The sequence below is a fragment of the Grus americana genome, chromosome 17 (genome assembly GCF_028858705.1).
Source record: "Grus americana isolate bGruAme1 chromosome 17, bGruAme1.mat, whole genome shotgun sequence".
Classification (NCBI taxonomy): domain Eukaryota; kingdom Metazoa; phylum Chordata; class Aves; order Gruiformes; family Gruidae; genus Grus; species Grus americana.
The window spans coordinates 13640746-13660928 of NC_072868.1; the positions used below are offsets into that span (position 1 = coordinate 13640746).

A 20183-nucleotide genomic window follows, 5' to 3' on the forward strand; every position below is an offset into this window, starting at 1 on the left:
TATATGTATTATAAGACCTTATTATTAAAACATGGGTTTGGTTGTCTTCTATTGTTGTACCAAACAAGCAGTCCCATGAGGCAGACTAGCTACCCAAAGCTTACCCTGCATGGTACTGCTTTTACAGGACTTTTTCTTGTGAAAGGGTTGGTTGACACCACAGTCATCTATACAGCAACTACCATGGTTTAAACAACAATTCAAGTTAAATTGTGCTACCTCTGCCCACACTGGAGATGAAGATAACAAGCTACAAGGAAGCATCCAACTTTAACAAGCAAAGAAGAGAAGACACTTTCAGATGTTGTAGAACGCTACTTTTAAGCATCAATCTCCAAAGCCTACCATAAATCAAATCAACCTATGAATTATGCCTTACTCTAACTTACAAGTTTAAGCTTTTTAGTTGTGCAGAGGAGGGGAAAAATGTCCAGAAACTGTCTCTATTGTCTGCTACCTCTCAGGTGGTAGTTTCTGCAACTTACTTTGGTTTTAGCTGTGACAGAAAGAAGTCTGCTCTTAATCAGAAAATAAGTTTGGCAGAACAGTAAATATCCATAAAAGATTAAGACTGCTAGTGTCAAGGATGAAGGTGAGGTGGTTGTGCTATTCTGATCATTTCAGTTTCAATCAGCGCAGCTTTTATTATTGTGACAATGAGAACATGTTTTAGACCTGAGGTTAGGCCATGTTCGAGCATGCTCAGAGACTTCAAAGACTAACTTTTCTGGTTGATGTAGAAAACCAATAGTAGGTCCACATACAAGGATCATACTCTAATCATTAGGTGTTCCTCTCTTTCATCTATTTACCTCTTAAGCATGAAAGACAATAACATGTTTAAATCTAGGCAAGAGACAGAATTCCATCTGACTCCATGGCTTTGCTTTATCATAGCAAAACAACTAACTCCATAGTGTCCCTAACAACTAATTCTGCCAAGCTGCAGTTCCACTGAGATACGAACATGGCAGTATAACAGTACTGATCACAGCATCACAAAGTTTTAACTAGTTAAAAAAGTCATCTACATGGATAAGCGCAAAAGAACTCAAGTATTCAGACAAAGCAATACCAAGCTTGAACACAGAGGAAAGCAAAAGTATACTGTGTTTGAACAGCTGGCAAGTTTGCAATGGACACAGGAACAAACTGCTCTTGATTACCGCTAAAAGATGATACAGGGCTACAGCCTAACATGAAGCGCTATTGGGTATATTGTTTCTGTAGCTAATTCTACTAAGAAAGGAAGTCAGGGGCTACAAAAACCAAAAATACTTTAACTTTCTACTTGAAATAGTATGAAAAATTGTTCTCATGCAAGCTTAAATAGTGAAAGTTAGCTGGAATGATAGTACATCTTCCATTCAAAGACAGGCAAAGAAGTTCAGAACAGCTTCTAGAGAAGCGAGTTTTGCCCTTTTCAGGCTCTACTTTAAGTTGATCAGAGCACTGTAAATGTTGTTATGGTAAGCTCAGTCACTGTGGAGTATGTATGTGAGGGACCAGCTGAGGAAAAGGAATATGCACACCTTTTTTTATAAGGAGTCAAGAATCAATACAATTGGCCGCTGTCTCAAGAATTATCATGGTAGCTTAGAGCTCCCACTCATGAATCACTGACAACAGAGAAGAACAGTGATTTCCTTTTTAAATGTACATCCAGTTGGACTTACTATGTCACTGTCTTTTAGAAAGCAGGTTCTTTAGAAAACAGATATGCTTGGAAAAGCACAATGGGCTTGTCTATCCCCTTCACTTTTAAACAAACAATATTTGCCTGTACAAAGAGAAATCCAGCCTGATGAACAAAGAGTGGTCTTAACAAAACTTTGAAAGAAATCTCTGGTAAAGAAAAAACCCCTTTATTTAAAGGTAAATTATAATCTTCAGTGTATCCCCCACTGTTTGGAATCAACCAGGACAGAGGAGAGAAAAGTATAAAAACCAAGCCACAACAAGCGGTAATGAAATTTCTGCACACGATCATATTTTTGGACAGCAGTAGAATGCTGACATGGTAATGAAACTTACCAGGAACATTTGATGCATCTATTTAACAAAAAATAGATTCTGAAAGATAACACACTCACGTAGGATTCATCTGTTAATACAAAACTAACCTTGATTGTTATAACTCCACTTGTGTTACACAAAACAGGTTTTTTTTCATAGCAGTAAATATGTAGGATATTTAGACTTCTAATGTAACACAAAGGTGAGAAAGAGGCATTGTGGCTTCTCTGCAGCACAGAGCTAATCATCACACAAATTCCTTTTTACAACTTGCAACATCAAAACCTAGAGCATTCAAGATCTAGTCTTCAGAGAACTATCTGCAAAGTGTTTTTAGTAGGAACTACCTTCCCCATTTTTCAGGTTTTGTATATTACACAAAGAATCAGTGACAAATTCTACAAGTAACCAAAATAACATTCTTTGAAATAAATCTGTTTCTCTCCTGCTGTTTCCTCCAGAATACTCAGATTTATACTGACTTGTGTAATAACAGAAAAATCCTTCAGTATTACTCATTTCCAAAGTACATTAACAGTCCCCTGATATGAGGCTCGAGGTCACCATGCAAATCAATCAAACGCCCTTCAGCCCTTTCTTCCTTGTTTTGGGTTTGTTGGTTTCAGTTTTTTGGTTTTGTTCACGTTTTTTGCTGCTGTGTTGCCAGTTATAGAACCTTACTGGTGGAGAGTATGGCAAAGTAGTGATCACGTACTCTGCATTCTTGGTATTTTCCACTGCTTAGTTCATCATAATAAAATTAGATTTGCAATGAGCTTAAAAGGAAAAAAAAAAAAAAAAAGAAAAAAGAAAGAGTTCAGTACATTACTCTGATTTATCTGTTTGCATGTGGGTTTCTGCATTATGTAAATAATTAGGATTTTAGGGTCTGGACAGATGTTTTTGTTTTAGGATAGGAGCGTATTATGACAGGTGACTCCCCTTCCTATCTTTTCCTTACTACAATGCTAGTTCTCAAAAAGCAGTATTTGTCTCCAAGTTCCTCACTACTACCCAGAGATTCTTGATTAAAGGAAAATTGCTAAACACAGGCCCCTAAAAGGGAAGTTACCTGTGAAAATATCTGGCACACGTTTCTATTTTTAGCAATCCTCCTCGTAAACATTATTTGCAAGTTGTGACAAATACAAAGGGAAGCAGGTATGCAAGGAATAAATGTGACTCACCTATAAACTCAGTGACAGGATCATGCTCGCCTTCTGTTTTAATAGTACCTGCAATACTTTCATTCTCCAAGATTGGAAGAAAAAGCTGTACAAAGTCTGAGGTATATGGAGGAGCAATCACATCCAGCACCTGAAACAGCACGCAAAAATGGATTATTCTTCCAGTTAGAGAGGTAGTAAGGACAATATTTAATCCACAGTACTAGTCTTGAAAGCATGCAAGTAGTTGCACTTAAGACCTCTTGTTCTCCATACAGTAATTAATTATGCATTCTTGTGGTACTCTATCCAGGACCTTAAGACTTTCAGAAGTCAGGAGTCAGTAGGACTGAGTCACATTCTAGTGAGTGCTGATACTACCTACATTGCTCAGAATCTAATCTCCTATCTTGAAATATTTATGAATCTGAGGCAAGTTGATTTAATATCCAAACACATACAACTGATACTAAAGCTTATTTCTATATGTTAACAAACACAATCTTTGCTGCTGACCTCTGTAACAAAGTATCTGATGAGAGAGATATCTGTATCTAGCTTCTCCAGGCATTTGCGGATATAGCTGACAACAGGTAGGACATATCCTCGACTGAGTAAGTGCACCATTCTATCCAAGAGAGTCTTCTTCAGTTCCAGCTGATGGTGTGGGGAGGGAAGAACCAACAGATTAGAGCTTCCTCTCAAAAATGTGCAATTTTTATTGGTCATTCTTATTGATTCAGTATCTGCCATGTTACATTTTAACCATGACTATATTCCTAAATTAAACTCTTAAAACTGCTGGGGCAGCAAAAGCTATTATCTTGAGTAAGTGTAACTAATACGAAGGAACACAAATACTGAATCCTTTGAGAATCACCTGCTCCATTACATCAAGCTGCGAATGTTCTGTTTCAAAGAGCTTGACAAGAAGTTGTAGAACCTGGGGATGAAGCAGCTGATGGCATGTACTGATCTGCAAACAACACAGGAAAGTTAGATTCTCAGAACTTCAATTTTAAAACAAATGCACCAGTCTTTATTAGACAAGTTTACATTGATGTTCAGTGCCAGATGTAAATTCTTTTCAAAAAGTATTCCACCATTTCCTTCTCTGATGCCCAAGTTTTCCTAGCATAAATAACACTGAGCTTACAAAACCAAATAATTAACTCTAAATAGAAACAGATTAATCTCTGTATATTTACTGACTTACTGCAAATGATAGGCATCCAGTGAACTGGATGTACTTCCAGTTACAGGCATCAAAACTGTTCTTACTCTCCAGCAAGGTTTCATATACACTTTTACCTCATCCAGTAATGCCAGATGAACCGGAGTGTGATCAGTCTGCAGCTGGAAGTATCGTGGTTCTGACACCGTCCAATCCACCCACTTTAATACACCCATTGCCACCACTGGGAATCTACAGAGAAAGAGATCACGTTAGTACAGGAGCGTAAAACAAATAAACAAACCAACCCCGAAACAAAACATCAAAAAACCTCAAAACCCAAAAATCCTCCCAGTAAATAAATTAAAAAATAAATCATCTTTCAGTATATTCTAGTGGTTGCTAGAGTTTCAGTTTAACTTATAGTAGAATTCATGAAGCTTAAAAAGTTTTGCTTGAAAAGCTGCCAGCACATCAAGAGTAGTTTTCATCAAGAAAGGGGGTAGGGGGCAGATAGGCTGGAGGAAAACTCTTTCTACAAACACACTTCCTGCTCAGCACAAAATACAAAAAAATAGGCTACAAAATTCATGCACACTCCAAGTTTGTGCCAGTTTATTCAATATCTGCTATTTCATACTTTTAGGAGTAGAAAAAAGGACACATCTATTGCTAGGAAAGCTTTGTTAGGAAGACAAAGTAATCTGTCATCTTTTTCCAGTGGCAGAGAAAAGCCTGTTCTGTGGCACAAGACAGACAAGTTGTCAGTGAAAGCCAGAATTTATGTCCTCGTGAGAGAGATTCCAAAGAGTCAGATGTACAATTTTAAAAGCTGCTTTCAGACCACAACTTCATGTATTCTACAATGCGGATGTTCTCACAGAGCAGCCCACAAAGGTATTTCCCTTTAACAGTTCTGCATCTCCTAAAAACCACTTTCCTTCCAACGACTGCAGCTTGGGACCAGTCTCTCTGCTCACCTGATGCACTGATAGAGAGTGCTCAGTTCTGCAACCAACTCTGATGCTCCTTTATTCTCATTGCAACACAGATTGTGAACAGTTTCAATGGCTTTTGAAGTTGACTTGAGTTCATCCTTGTTTATGCTGACTCTCTTGTTCTGAAAAATTGCAAAGTTTGAACGTAAGAGTTGTGAATATACCACATCTTTGGTTATTTAAGGAAAGGAACTGTAACCTGCGATAAGCCTAAGATTACACCATGTTTCTCAAAATTTAGACTCAAATGCAGGTTTCAGAAGAACTAATTATCAATGAGCTGAAGTACAAGGATGTTTGCTTTATTTAATTCCCTAAGAATTACTTTATCCACTTCATAGAATTAAATTCCTCTTCCTCTGAAAAAGCACGTACGGTTCCAGTAGCATAGAACTGCTGCTGAAAGCCTTTGGTGGGGAGGTGGGGGAAGAGAGCAAAAATACTCTGTGCACTCAGACTTTTACAGTCCTATTGTATCATCAGAATCTACATTTTTTTAGTCATTTCAGTTGAAGCCAGAAACATTTTGTATCAAAATAAGTAAATCAAGCTGAATACATTATTTTAAACTGAGCAACTTCATGACCATGTATTTTCTTCATCACAGCAGGCCACTGTAAATAATGTTGTTATTCACAGAACAGAACATTACCTTTTTCCACATCTCTACTACGCTAGCTGCATATGCCAGTATGTGAATATATTTATGTTTGTGGTCCTGGTTAATCTTAGCACCTGGCTTGAACAGTGACTGCATGAAGAGGTCCAGAAAGGCAGGTACTCGAATCTGTGAAGAAAATGGTTTATTAGAGCCTGAGAATTACGAGAAGTCACTAAAAACATAGTTTTTGCATCTGATATACCTTGCATAGAATGAGATATAACATATTGTCCCTTGGAAGTAGGTTAGATATTTTTCTGAAGAGACCCAAACTTTTGACACACAAACAAACAAACAAAAAAAACAAACCCCAAACCCAGAGTTATGGACTATATTGCTACAGTATCTAAATGCCACCCTTTGTTACCAGAACCCATGTTAGGAGGCGGCAGTGGTAAGTGTGAAAAAGTGAACTGTAACATTTAGGCCTGCTTGTAACAAACTGCAGAACTGGGTGGGGTTTTAAATTTTTTTTTTTTTTTTTGTTAAGAGAAGGTAATTAATTTCTTGCCATCTTTGCCTCCTATTGAGAGGTTCTCTAATCAATTTAGTTATATGTAAAGACAACTTGGAATGATTAAACAAAATCAATCAAGAAGCTAATGCAAAATAAAATACAAGTAGTAGTTTCACATTTAGACATTACTTGAAATTATAGAGGGGTGAGTCTGAGTGCTAACTTCTATTTTGTTGTTGATACAACACTTAGCACAAGATGACTTCATACTTCTGAGTGCTACTGTAATAGAACTAAGTTTCAGAGGTTATAAAAAACATAACTACTAACCAGTTCTACTGGAGGTGGGTCCATGCTTGTAAACATTTTGAACAGGACAGTGATATCTGCTGGATTCAGAGCTCCTTTGGACAACATCGCACCAAGAGCCTGACACGCTCGAGGATAGGAGGCTGCAGTACCCAATGCTAAAGTGATCTGACTCGCATCATGGCCTCTAGACGAAAAACAAACATACATAACTTATTTTCTTAATTTGGACAGTTGAGTTTTAGCCTCACTAAGTCAACAGGGCACATCCTATGGAATGTAACGGCTTAGGGCAGAACCCCTTATCCTGGGTTTTTATAAAAACAAGCCTGTATTTCCCTTGTTAGTTTCTAAAATGTTTGTAGAATAATATATATTTTTTAATAGACAGAAACTTCAATTCTTTTCTCTTCTTATTTCAGGTCTTCCAGTACAGGACACAGAACTTTTCTGTTGCTCTACACATTAAAGCTTGCTATATGAACTGCTCTGTTGCAGCTCAGAGTTCTCCTTTTGCTGGTAAAAGGTAATCAAGAATGAGCAAAAGACAGCAGTTTACAAATCCCAGTGACTTACATTTCACTAATAACATAACTGCCACTTACTTCTCATGAGCATATCGCTGAACCTCCTGAGCGATTCGTCTGACAGCTGACCCTCCTTGCTCTTCTTGAGCTAATATGGACATCATAGATTGAGCAAAAAGGTATGTGTGTTCTCCATGGCACACCATTTTCTGTGAACGCACACATCAAGAATCTTACCGGTCAACAAGAAATACACAAGTATGCTGCTTCTGTGACTACATTGCCATAATAGCAAAGATTTCACTGAAATCTACTAATCAAAAAAGAAAAAAAAAAATCCCACAAAACCAAACCACAAACAACTAAACAAGAAAATGAAAAACCCAACAGCTGAGAAGAAAGTACAGAAAACCATAGTATCACTATGCATTGATACCATGCAAGAAGAAACGTCTACATTGAGAACTTATGTTTCTTAAATGCCAAAACTGAGAGGAAATTCTATCCTACTCAGGCTCAGTACTTTCTGTGCAATATTTAAAAAGACAAGTACAAAGCCATTCAAAAGTCATTATGCTATTTCACAACAAAGAACATACGCTTTGTTGATTCAGATGGCAACTTTTCACACTGACATGGATGATAAAAGAATTATTTTAATTTGCCAGGGGACTGACTAGACTGATCTTTAGATCTTGCATTAAATGTGAAAGACAACAGTTCTACCTTCACCTTTTTACAATCCATTTCATAAATATAAGAAGTGTCACGTAAGCAGCCCAAGGAATTCTTGGTCAGAAAATGATCAAAAAGCATAACTTTCTATTTTTGAACTCAGATATACCTTTTCTTCAAAAGATTTTGTAAGACTTGATGTCAAGATTCTCTACAATCCCGCGCTGATTTGTATAATGTAACCAGAAAGGAAAACACTATTTTCTTTCTATAAAATATAAAACAACAGCAACAAAAACCTACAGCAAACTCAGGGAGGTTTTTTTCAAGGTTTTCTTCTCCTCCATCTAAAATTGTTGCCAGAGATGTACGCAGGACTCTAGAAAATACTTCCAGTTGCTGACATGCTGTTGAAACACTAGTTATTTCCCCTTGATATCCAGCATCAGATATAAGCTATTAAAAAAACAAAAAAAAAAGAATCACAGAAAACTTACTTTAATTACATTTACATTTCAGATATCCTAACAAGTCTATAAGAACACACAGAATGTAAGATTTACCTCTGCATACACTTACTGGAACCTTTTAGACTACAGAAAAGGAAACCAATAAATCATAGAATCATAGCATGGTTTGGGTTGGAAACAAAGATAATCTAGTTCCAACCCCCCTGCTGCGGGCAGGGACACCCTCCACTAGACCACGCTGCCCAAAGCCTCATCCAACCTGGCCTTGAACACTTCCAGGGATCCAGGGGCATCCACAACCTCTTTGGGCAACCTGTTCCAGTACCTCACCACTCTAACAGTAAAGAATTTCTTTCTAACATCTAATCTAAATCGACCCTCCTTCAGCTTAAACCCATTACCCCTTGTCCTGTCACTACACTCCCTGATAAACAGTCCCTCCCCATCTTTCCTGTAGGTCCCCTTCAGGTACTGGTAAGCCGATAAAGATGTAGCAAAAGTAAGTAAACTATAATGATATAAAAGTATTTCAGAGCACAGCAAGATATAACATTCTTTCTCTGTCACAGAAACATACAAAACTGACTGAAATGTTCCATTGCACCAGAAATCCAGAATTTCCAAATACAGATCAAGGGAAAAAAAAAACCCATGACAAAACCCTCAAAAAGTAGTACTTCAAACTGGGAAACTACATTTACTACTTACAACCTGTAACACAAATTCCTCCCACCAATGTGTACTTGTACTGTTGTAACATTCGACTAGGCAGTATTAGCAGGAATACATAAAAGATACAGGCAAGACCACAGTCAATATTTGATGCCAAAACAATTAGTCCTTTATGGATATTCTCATTTATTAGACTTGAGTATAGTACCTTCACAGTAAAATTAAGCATTAAACAGTCGGGATGGGCTTCTGCCAACTTGTAAAAGAGATCCCTCCACGTAGTATGTGCTATCATTTGCTCAAGCCAGGCTGGAGTCTGAAAAGATTAGAGCAATAGAGAGAAATGTAAAGATCAAGATCATTAAAAGTAAGCCTTTTACCTCTCAGGAGTCCTGTGAGTTGTTATACAGGACTTTATTACAAAGAAGGATGCATTCAAAGTTTCCAAGTTCTCTAAGCCTCTGAGGACAACAGGGAGATACAGCTGGTTTTCTGAAACCAGCTGTGTCTTAACCAAAGAGTTTTGAAGCTACAGTTTCCCTTCCCCCACCATCTACTACTCCATCAAATGAAGGCATCTATGTAGGATCCACTCATGTAGAGATAGCAACACGGATTCCATGCACACCTCTCCTTCCTCTGTAAAGATGGAATCTGCTTTCCGAGGGTCAAAATGCTTGATAAGTAAGCTCTTTAAATGGTTTTCTACAGTCTCCTGAACTTGCACTGGCTCAACACCTGTATAGAAGGAACAAAAAACTTGGCAGATGCAATCCAATCAAACATAGCCACAACATCTTAAATTTTTCAACAAGAACAGAACTACCGATAAATTTATCAACACGCAGAAGATGAGAGGAGAGCCATCCTTTCTACTATCAAGCCACACTGATACAGACAGATTTACAGATTCTCAATCTTTTTTCCTAAATGCAGACTGTTTAGGATCACAGGCAGGTCAGACTAGTCCTTTTCTCTTCATCAGTCATGGAAACAGCAATGCCAGTCATCGCACAAGACTGTTACTGGCATGATACCAAAACACACATATCTTAAACACAAAAGGGATTACCAGGGTTGGTGCACAAACGCACCTTACTACAGACTAGAGTCCATCCTTTTAATACATTGGCTATCAATAAGTTTGATAGTATACTACACAACAATACACAAAATAGTAATACTGTTCTATTCTACATTTCTGAGATCAGAGTATAATAATTCTGATAAGTTGTACACAAAAGTTCGTGTCAGGTAAGGGACAAAAGATACCACAAGATAATGCTAAACATGTCTTGCAAGAAGCTGCTGAAGAATTTACAAGCAGACCGGTAATACAAAATTCTTGTCTCAGAGAATACAGGCATCCATACGAGAACCTTCCATCTAACCCACTGAAAGGGAAGAGTAACTAGTAATAAGGCAATGGGGGTTTTGATATTAATTATATAATACTATTACAAAATATCAAATATTGCTAACACCATCTACGTCAGTACCCTTGCCCTTGTGAAGGAAAACAAAAAGAAACTATAGTTTATGCAGTTGCTTCAACTATATTACCCTTTATAATACAGTTTGTGGGCATTTCAAAATGCTTCCCTTATTCTCTGAGCAGAATAAACATAATATTATAAAGAATTTAGTCACAAGATGACAACTTTATAATGATCCACTGAGTACGATGAAATCTGCCACCAATTCAGATTATTTCTGACAAAAGAGAGACTACAGACCCAAACTATACTGTATCACTTATCATACCTGTTTGAATGAGCCACTCTGCCAGCAAATTTACAGTCTGTGCCACTGCAGTGTAGTTTTCAGAGAGGAGCTGGATAACATTCTCTGGAGAACCTCCTGCTTGGAAATATCTGATGAAAGGATTGGAAAAGAGCTAGTTGAAAGCCATATTAAAAACCAAAACCAACTGAACTCTACACAAAGGGAAAACAAGAGCATCATATATACATTTTCACACACACTTGCATACAAAGTGACAACACTGTGCCTGTAACACACATCAGGTTACACTCACCTCTTTAATGTGTTAAATATAGATGGCTCCATTATATAGTCTGGGGTTGAAAATTTCTTCAGGCATTCTTGCTGGACTTCAGCATCATCTTCTCCCTCCCCATCCTCATCGTCTTGCTATTCACAAGCACAGCCAAGTCAGCCACCTTTCTTGCCCCGTTTCTCCCCCATACGCCCATATTTAGACTATAGTTGCCCACAGAAACTCACACACCGCAGTTTACCACAGCAAACGACCTGCTCCCCAGACAAACACAAATCCTTAACAGCGAAGGCACAAACCCGAGCTCTGTCTCGCAGATGTTTTCTTCCCTTTTACTCGCTCAAGCCCCAGGCCCCACCACAGGGCAGACTTCCCCGCCCGCCTTCACGCTCGGCGCTTTTCGCCTCAGCTCGGAGCTCCAGACGTGGCTCCCGCAGGGCGAGAGGGCCCCGGGAGCTCCTCCGAGACCCACCCGGGGAGCAGGCGGCGTCCCTCAGGAGAAGCTGGCCGGAGCGGCGAGGAGGGAGAGCGCTCCCCCTCACAGGCCCGACGCCGAGCTGCCGGCTCCCGCCGCACGACCGGGCAGCCCCGCTAAGACACCCGCAAGCGCTCACCGTCCCTCCGTCCGCCTCATTTCCCCACTCCGCCGCGCTGCCTTCGAAGTAATCGACGTCCTCCATGGCCCCTCCCGTACCGCCCCGGGCCGAAAAAGCCGCGGCGACAGCCGGAACCAGGCCGCGACCGCCCCTGGGCGGAGCGGCGCGGAATGGCGGGCGCCGAGAGGGTGGAGCCTCTGCCACCGCCGGGCTGAGAAGGGAGATCGCCGCCGCGGAGGCCCTCGGAGCTGCCGGTCTGTGACAGCCGTCACCTTTCTGCCGCTCCGGGACGGTGGGGAATTTCCTACCGCAGAGCCGTCCCCCGCCCCGGGACGTGCTGAGAGAAGCCGGTGGCGGCGCGGCCTGTGCCGGCGGAGCGGGGTGCTGGGGCCGCCGTTACCTCACGCCTCAGCGCTGGTTCTTGCTAGAGCTGGCGTTCACGGCGGTGAAGCCGTTGCTTGGTGAATTATGGCTGAAACTGTACGTGAACGCCAGCAGATAAAAATTAAATACGGAAATGTAAAGGTGGCCCCGTGGCGGTTCACTCTGTCCCAGTTCAAGCAGTTCATTGCCGCTTAGTCACTGCCAGAGAGCCAAGGCAGAAGACAGCATACAGGGAAAAAAATACAAGTCAGAAGGGGAAAAGAAGCCAATGGAAATTTAAAAGCAAATTTCCCTACCCTGCAAAACCTCCCAAAGCCTCCCAGCACAGCAGCAATTAGACAGGGTTTGCAAGGGAAGAGACAAACCAGGGATGTGCTGTTGCTCTTCTGGCTGCCGTTGAGTAACAGCAGTTTCCTTGCGCTTTCTGAAGCATGAAGAGGATTTGGAAAACTGCAATGAGTTGATAGCAATGATCAAATGTTATGGTAGAATTAAAAACCTAAAAAGTAGGGGGGGGGGGGGGAATGTTAAGAATAGAATCATAGACTCATAGAATAGAACCATAGGATGGTTTGGGTTGGAAGGGCCCTTAAAGACCATCTAGTTCCACCCCCCTGCCATGGGTAGGGACACCCTCCACTAGCCCAGGTTGCCCAAAGCCCCATCCAGCCTGGCCTTGGATGCTTCCAGGGATCCAGGGGCATCCACAGCTTCTCTGTGCCAGGGCCTCACCACCCTCCTCACAGGGAAGAATTTCTTCCTAATACCTAATCTAAATCTACCCTCTTTTAGTTTAAACCTGTTACTCCTTGTCCTATCACTACACTCCCTGATGAACAGTCTCTCTCCATCTTTCCTGTAGTCCCTGTAGGTACTGGAAGGCTGCAATCAGGTCTCCCCAGAGCCTTTTCTTCTCCAGGCTGAACAACCCCAAATAGGGAAGATGACTTCAGTGGAATGGAAGTAGTAAGATTTTTAGGACCAGATTTTAGCGGTAAAGTTTTAGGGCCAGCATTGGTGTAACTCCGTGTACCCAAAACTTGGCAGAGAATAACATTAAATAACATTTCTGCCTTTTCTCATTGCAAACAAATTTTTGGGAGGTTACTTTTAGCCTAAGACAAAATCCTGAAGTCTTTAATCTAAAAAAATCTTAATAAACCAACCGTAGTCCCTGTAAGTAACGCTACTGGCATTACAGTTAGCAGATTCCTTCCTGGGCAGCAAGGGGTCTGTGCTGCATGAGGCACGTTCCCCGTTTCTGAGGCTCCTGGGCCGTCTAACCACACAGGGCAGCCTTGGCACGGGGTTTGGTCCCAGCACGGAGCTGGGTCCCCAGAGCAGCGGCTGTGCCCACCCCAGGACCTTAGTGTGGCCCTTCTTGGGGTGGGGTGGGGGGCAAGGGAGAGCGGCTGTGCTGGGGCACTGACCAGAGGGCCCCCAGCGCAGGGAGAGACTAAGAAATTACAGACAAACGAAGAGGGAGTAAGTCTAGAACGAAAACTGATGATACAACTTGACCTTAGGCAAGGAGATGGGCGTTACTGAAACAGAGGCCATGTGAGAGAAACAGAGTCCCTTTGTCTCTCTTCAGATCGACTCCTGTTCTTCAGTTGTATAAGAGTTTAACTGTGAGAAAGGGGAGGGTGAGGGTGTGTTCCGGGACTTGGAGGGCAGCCAAGAGTGTTGCTGATTAATTATTTAAAAGGTCCTTTATTCTCATTCAGTTCCTAACTGAAAAATAGTAAAAAGAAAACACAGAGTCTTCAATGCAGCCCATGAAATTGCTTGGTAGGAAAGGCCAAAAAAGCCTGCTCAGAAATAATTTGTTGTAGGATCTTCAAGACATGCAGTCCTCATTCAAGTGTGGTCACCGTACTAGCTAAAGGGCTTACTGCACTTAAAATTTCAGTATAGAAAATATACAGCACCACCTGAACTGCAGCACAGTGCGAGTTGTGCTGTCATATGCTGCCCTACAGTGGTGAAGCAACCCTTTCTGAAACATTTCTTGTGAGCCCAGCATAATGTTCTTTTTGCTCTGTCAAAAGGAAGGAAAAGAGACTTTTTCAGATGTGTATTGAAGCAGGGGCACAACGGACACATTCTCTACCTGTGCTACACAAGTGCTCGATTGCCTGGAGCCAGGAAGACAGTAAGGTAACATTTCAATGCTTATGGAAGCACTGGCCATTTTTATGAGGAAAGAACTGGGAGTGAAGTGACAGGCTGAGGCTGGAGGCCAATGGAAATATCCTTGAGAAAAAGTTTTTGGCTTATCTCCATTTAGTTAGCGGGCAATTTCCATCTTGTAGACGTGAGAAAATAACAGCGTACTCACGGCAGACAGTGTGATTAACCAGTCAGAACTCCTAAGAAAATACCAGACCTCAATTTAATCTATCCCAAACCAAGAAAGAAAAAGTATTTTCTGAGAGCAAGAAACATCTATGTACCTCATGTGCTTCATCAGCTCTTTTTTTTGGCTTGTAATGATGTACAGTGTTACAAGATGTAGGACAAGTTCTCTGAAGGTGATTTCAGAGTAACTATTATATTACCCTAACAGAAGGTTCAGAAAATTTAAAACTGGAGAAAAAGCAAGTCCATAACTAATATTCTAATGAAACTGGATGGGAAAACCACAAAGCTGAGATTTTGTGAGGCTTAGGAGGAGATCCTAGCTCAAATAAATATGCTTTGTACAACAGATGCCTTTATATAGGTAGGAGAGGCTTCCTTCCCATGACTGAAATTTGCTGTGCATCTCTTAGGTAGGATATTTGGAGCTGCAGTCTGGAGAATTTCATTGTGCCTGGAGCTTATGGCCTGAAATAGCACATCTTAGCTTCGGAAAAGCATTTTCAGAGCAGGTAAAAGTTTTGTCTAGTGACAACAGTTGGACTGGTAGGACTTCAATGGCAATTATGCTACAAAACTTACTGCTTAGTTGAGTAGAAAAAGTGAACAGTCCACAGCACCAACTGCCAGCAAGAGATGTAGTGCTGTTAAACATTAATGATAGACAGTAATTTCAGTGTCTGAATCTAAAAACTAGAAGGTCTTTTGTCTTTATATATTTATATCTCTTTATTTTGATTGCAGTTAACAGAAAATGATTTTTTTTTAAATATATAAAGAATGAACAATACTGAAAGCATTTACTTTCAACTTTCTTTGAGGAGAAAACTAGGGACCTGTAACAGAGCCAGACATTTGCTGCCCTTTGCAGAAGAATTGCAATAGCCAAGCATTTCCCACTTCACGTCAATAAATAAGAGGCAAAGTCAGATCAAACCCAACAGAGTTTGAAGGTATCATTTAAACTGTGATGAAAAACTAAATGTACCAGAGATTGATTTTGCAAAGTAAACTTTTACAACTTTGAATGGAAACAATGTTGGTTGTCTTCTTGGGTTTAACTGTGTTCGTCCATGTGGACGTCTGTTTTTCAAAGTTTCAGTAAAATGCTCATAAGTAAAAGCACTTTGATTTACCCGAATATCCCTGAAAGATTTTATTATCCAGCAAATGAATGCAACAAATTTTTTTTGCTAAATGCATATTTGACTATGTTTTGTGTGTAAAATGTTCTTAAGTCACAATTCCCATCCAATGAGATTTTGATGGGGCAGTAAGTGTATTAAAGATAAAATTTTGAGCCCAATAAATATACTATGAAGGCCAGCCTCAGAGTCTCAGCTGCATGCTTTGAGGAAGCAGTAAAGGCATTCTGGAAAGTAGATGTGTGTGAAGAAGAGCCAGATCTAGAGAAACGTGGAAAACTACCTTTTTTTTAACTTTTTTTTTTTTTTTTTAAAAAAACCAGAAGTGAAAGTTGGATTCATAAAGGTTGGGAATGGCTCTTCTAAGGAAGTAAAGAACAAAGTATCAAATGCTCAAATTTCAATTCCACCCAACTATAAACATTTGTTGCTTGATTTTTGAATTTTAAATTACAACTATCTTTTAAGTTTTCCTACCTAAAGAAGGGCTGAACAGAATACAGCTGATGAAATCATCCAACTTCATTTGGTTCCTTCCTAGAATAAAAGAAAAATCCCAAACAGAAGAGCCGACTTCCAACAAAACTGTTTGCCTTTTATTCATATGTTTTTTAAAAATATCCACCCTGGCATTCTCTGTATGCTAATTACCTCTGCTCCTTGCCCTCTACAAATTCTTTTAGCGTAAATTTGTATTTTGTAATCATTAGCCCTTTACAAATCAGCCAATACATTCAACTAGAGATAAGGTAATAGCTTTCAAATTGAGTAGGAAATTACAGCAGCATCAAGTTAGGATAATGAGTTCTGGCTAAGGAGTTCTTCCTGCTCAAGCAGAACCTCAGGATTAAACATTTTTGTTTGTACCTCGAGATTCACAATTACTGGTAGCAGTGTTATCCCAGACATTGAACACCATGACGCTTTGCTAGGTAACAGAAGTATTCTGAGACAAAACAAGGTGGGTTTTAGGTTGCTGACATACTATCATTCTAGTCATCTTCAAACATCAACTTAAAAAGTTGGAACTATATATACTGTGGATGGCTTAACAGCATAGCTTCACAATGCCCCAAGTACTTTTTAAGATGAGCCTATAGTGGAAACATTTTCTTGCTTCAAAGCAAGTTCCAGTTGATTTGCACACTGATCATTAAACTTACACTTCACTGAAGTATCTCCTGGTTCTCTGATGGATGTAGTAAGTTCATTTTTTCCAGTTCTTTACTTGGAGATATCCTGGCCTTTTAGATAATACATTCTCTGACCTTGAAAATTTGTATAAGGATCCCAAACCGGGTCACTTACCTGGGGAATGAAGAATTTTCCCCATAAATGTATTTTTCAGTGTCCAAGGTGATGGATTTAGGAGCCTTGTTTATCTAGCTTTCTCTTTTTTCTTTGAACTTTCAGTGAGGTTGTCCCACAACCTTCTTTCATAGCTGCTCTAGTCTCTCTCATCAACCATATACGCTATAGGAGTAGGTGGGGTGGGGGAGTGAGAACAGGAGAAAGTACCGGCATCCAAAGGTAGCAGGTTTTGGGCCATGATGTTGGACAGAACAATTGGTTGTAAGCTCCCCCCACAGTTTTAAACCACAAATAGGTTAACAAGAGCCGTTGTGGCAGCATTGAGCTGCCTCTGTCTTACATAGATGGCCCAGCCGAGTGTTGTCCTGTGGGAGACAGAACTCAAGGTTAGCACCACACCAAGACTTTCATGAAATCTGTTACTTCATTTTGGATGTTGTGCCTTCAAGCAAGAAGGAAGATTAAAAATACTGAGAAACATACGACTCGTCACACACACTTCAGGAAAGATGCTGTCTCCTACGGCTCTAGCCTGATAGAAGTTTGAAATACCTTTCATTAATACTTTGAAGTCTTACACAGACATGTATTTGGTTCTATCACTCAACCCCTTCATTTGTCTTTCTATGGAAGCTCTTCTGATCCTGCCAACAGAAAACTAATAATGTCGTGAAAAAGAACTGGAATGGGCCCCTTTTCCACGTAGCCTTACAGTCACAAGCCTGGCACGGCAATTCATAACCCTTCCACAGCAGCTCCTTTCTCTGAAAGATCTCTGCTGGCACTCTTTAACATTTTAGTTGCAAGAATGATACAATTCCAAAAACATATCAAATACCAGAAATCTACAAACAGAAACACTGTACTTCACTATTAATAATTCACGTAAAATTCACAGCCTAAAAACATTAGTTTGCAGAACAGAACAACAGAACTGAGAGAATTTCCAACATTACTACCTGTCGTAAGCTTGCTCTTTCTCCAAACTTGAGTAGTAGTATATTTAAAAAAAAAAAAAAAGTATTAGCCAATTCATTTAATAAAACAACCAGGTAAATTAAAGTGAAGAGATACATTCACATTTTAATTTTGAATGTGCTTACATTTGTCTACTGGTACCCGAGGCTTAGACAGCAGGTTGTTACATAAACCCCCCCCCACCTCAGCATCTTCTCCCTCAAAAATGCATCATTCTCTCTTTGGGACACTGTTTAAAGGCTTTATGTTGTCCTGTCATTAAAATAAACATTTTTGAGGCAGACTTCCTAAGTGGAAAAAAAAAATAGGAAAACCTGTAAATTCTGGTTTGGTGGGTTTTTTTCTTAAAAATAAAATTATCTATTACATATTTGATCAGTTACCCCTTGTGGCAGAGGTATCTGAGCACCTACTGTTGTTAACCTAAAGAAGAACTCCCTGTTTTTTCCACAGAACCAGGCTAAGTTTATAGGACCCAGAAGTTAGGGAAAAAAACCACTTTAATATTTTTATGTTTAATGCAGTGAGGGATTAGTTTGCCTCCCCACCTCCTCCCAAGTTGCTTTTCCAAGTAGACTTGTCCTTCAAACTGCACCCATTTTGCTCAGCTCAGTACATTGAAAGTAGACAGGGTAAAAAGCAGTTTTAAATTTTAATAAGATGAGATTCAGGGTTGAAAACAATTAATTTTGAAGCCAGTACTCATGGCTGAAATCTTAGCAATCTCTGCAATACAGTAAAATACTCTAAAGCAGTTTACCTACCTAGTAACCAGAACACATCCACTCACAGTATTTAAGCTAACTGGTTACGTCCAGGATTAAAATAGGTTCACTCTTGGAATTTCCATCTTGTCAGTCACCAGAGGAGATTTTTTTTCAGTGTAACGGCTTTCATCATCAGAGGTTCAGAAATCCCCTTTGTAGCTTATTTATTCACAAAGACACTTCAAAATTTGTCACAGAACAGACTTTTTCCCAACAGATGACTTCTCAGAGATATCAAGCTGAGGAAGAAGGGTACGGTTTTGGTTTTGGACTGAAACAGATGATTGCTTGTAAATATTTTTGCTGTTACACAAACTGAAGGTGTATTTTAGGGATGAGGATGTATCCCTGTGTGAGATTTCCACTGACAGTAATCTATGGCCCTGATCCTGCTTCTTACAGTCAGTAGGAATTGTACCATCTACTTCCACGGAAGAGGTCTTGTGAGCGCCTGCATCGTTAGAAATACACACAGCATGTTAGATACAGTTGGGGAAAGAAGAGAACTTACTCTCTTCCAGAATAAGTTACACAATTTTATAACTTAAAACAGCTTTATCAGTCTTAGACATGTGTATAGCACCAATCACCGACAGTATTATCACTAAGGCACTGGACTGGTACTCGGCCGTCATGGGGTCTGTCTCCCAACCTGTGGTCCATTTCCTGTGCAATCGTGTTTAAATCCTTTGTTTTTCCTGGTACATAATTTTTGACATTGGAAAATAGGATATAATACAAAACGTCCTACATCGTTTACAGGAATACTGCGCCACAACTAATTACAAGGTGCTCGGATTCTAAAGTGATGAACATTAATACTTCTGTGCATAGATTTACTGGTAAAAGATTATTATCCTGCAGGTATCAATTATGTGCAACACACTGGAACAGAATTAGCTTCAGTTCCTCTGGAGTTAATGACATACTCTAAGTTAAATCCTGTCCTCGATGCCATGATTCAAAATAGTTTTTAGATAAATGACGATAAGCCCTCAGGGCTCCTGTCTATGACAACTGATCCAGCATGCCTTCATATGCTTTTGCATCAAAGTCTGCTCCCAACAACTTACAGAGCTCCAGTTTCAGCCTCTAATAGAGCAGTTTTTGATGCTTTCAGAAGCAGCTGAATCTTTTTTTAGTCTGTAGTGGATTTACCTCTCTACGTTATTTAAAAAAACCCCAAAAAATCCTTCAGGAGCTATCACTATTCTGCTGCATTGCACTGGCTGCTGAGTATGTGTACTGATGTACAAATTACTAAAAGTTCTTGGGTTGAAATAAGTTACTGCAAATGCACAGTAGCTGATTTTGAAACCACAACATCTCTACAATTTATTATTATTTTTACAAAATACCCAAAGTGATCAGACCATATTGTAGGTTACTGGCTTGCCAAAGTTATGTTTTAAAATCAAAACCATTTCTGAGTTACAGAAGTGCCAAAGCAATCTTGAACCAGGTTTGTTTGTTGTTTTTTTTTTTTTTTAAACCAA

At 39.8% G+C, this 20183-nt stretch overlaps 1 protein-coding gene across 2 annotated transcripts; it reads right to left on the bottom strand.

Annotated features, from left to right (window-relative positions):
* Positions 1 to 1963: 1963 nt before the first annotated feature.
* NELFCD (negative elongation factor complex member C/D) lies at positions 1964 to 12017 on the bottom strand. Of its 2 annotated transcripts, XM_054845073.1 has the most exons (15): positions 11760 to 12017; positions 11164 to 11279; positions 10890 to 10999; positions 9754 to 9863; positions 9334 to 9441; positions 8287 to 8439; positions 7387 to 7517; positions 6803 to 6968; positions 6007 to 6141; positions 5337 to 5476; positions 4494 to 4608; positions 4063 to 4158; positions 3699 to 3839; positions 3204 to 3333; positions 1964 to 2792 (listed from the first exon to the last, which is right to left on the bottom strand). In XM_054845073.1, the coding sequence occupies exons 1-15, from the start codon at positions 11823 to 11825 to the stop codon at positions 2758 to 2760; spliced, it is 1752 nt and encodes a 583-aa protein (XP_054701048.1). In that variant the 5' UTR covers positions 11826 to 12017; the 3' UTR covers positions 1964 to 2757. The 2 variants fall into 2 exon arrangements, with proteins under 2 accessions (XP_054701048.1, XP_054701049.1); XM_054845074.1 differs by lacking the exon at positions 1964 to 2792 and having other exon boundaries at positions 2840 to 3333; positions 11760 to 11921.
* Positions 12018 to 20183: the final 8166 nt, after the last annotated feature.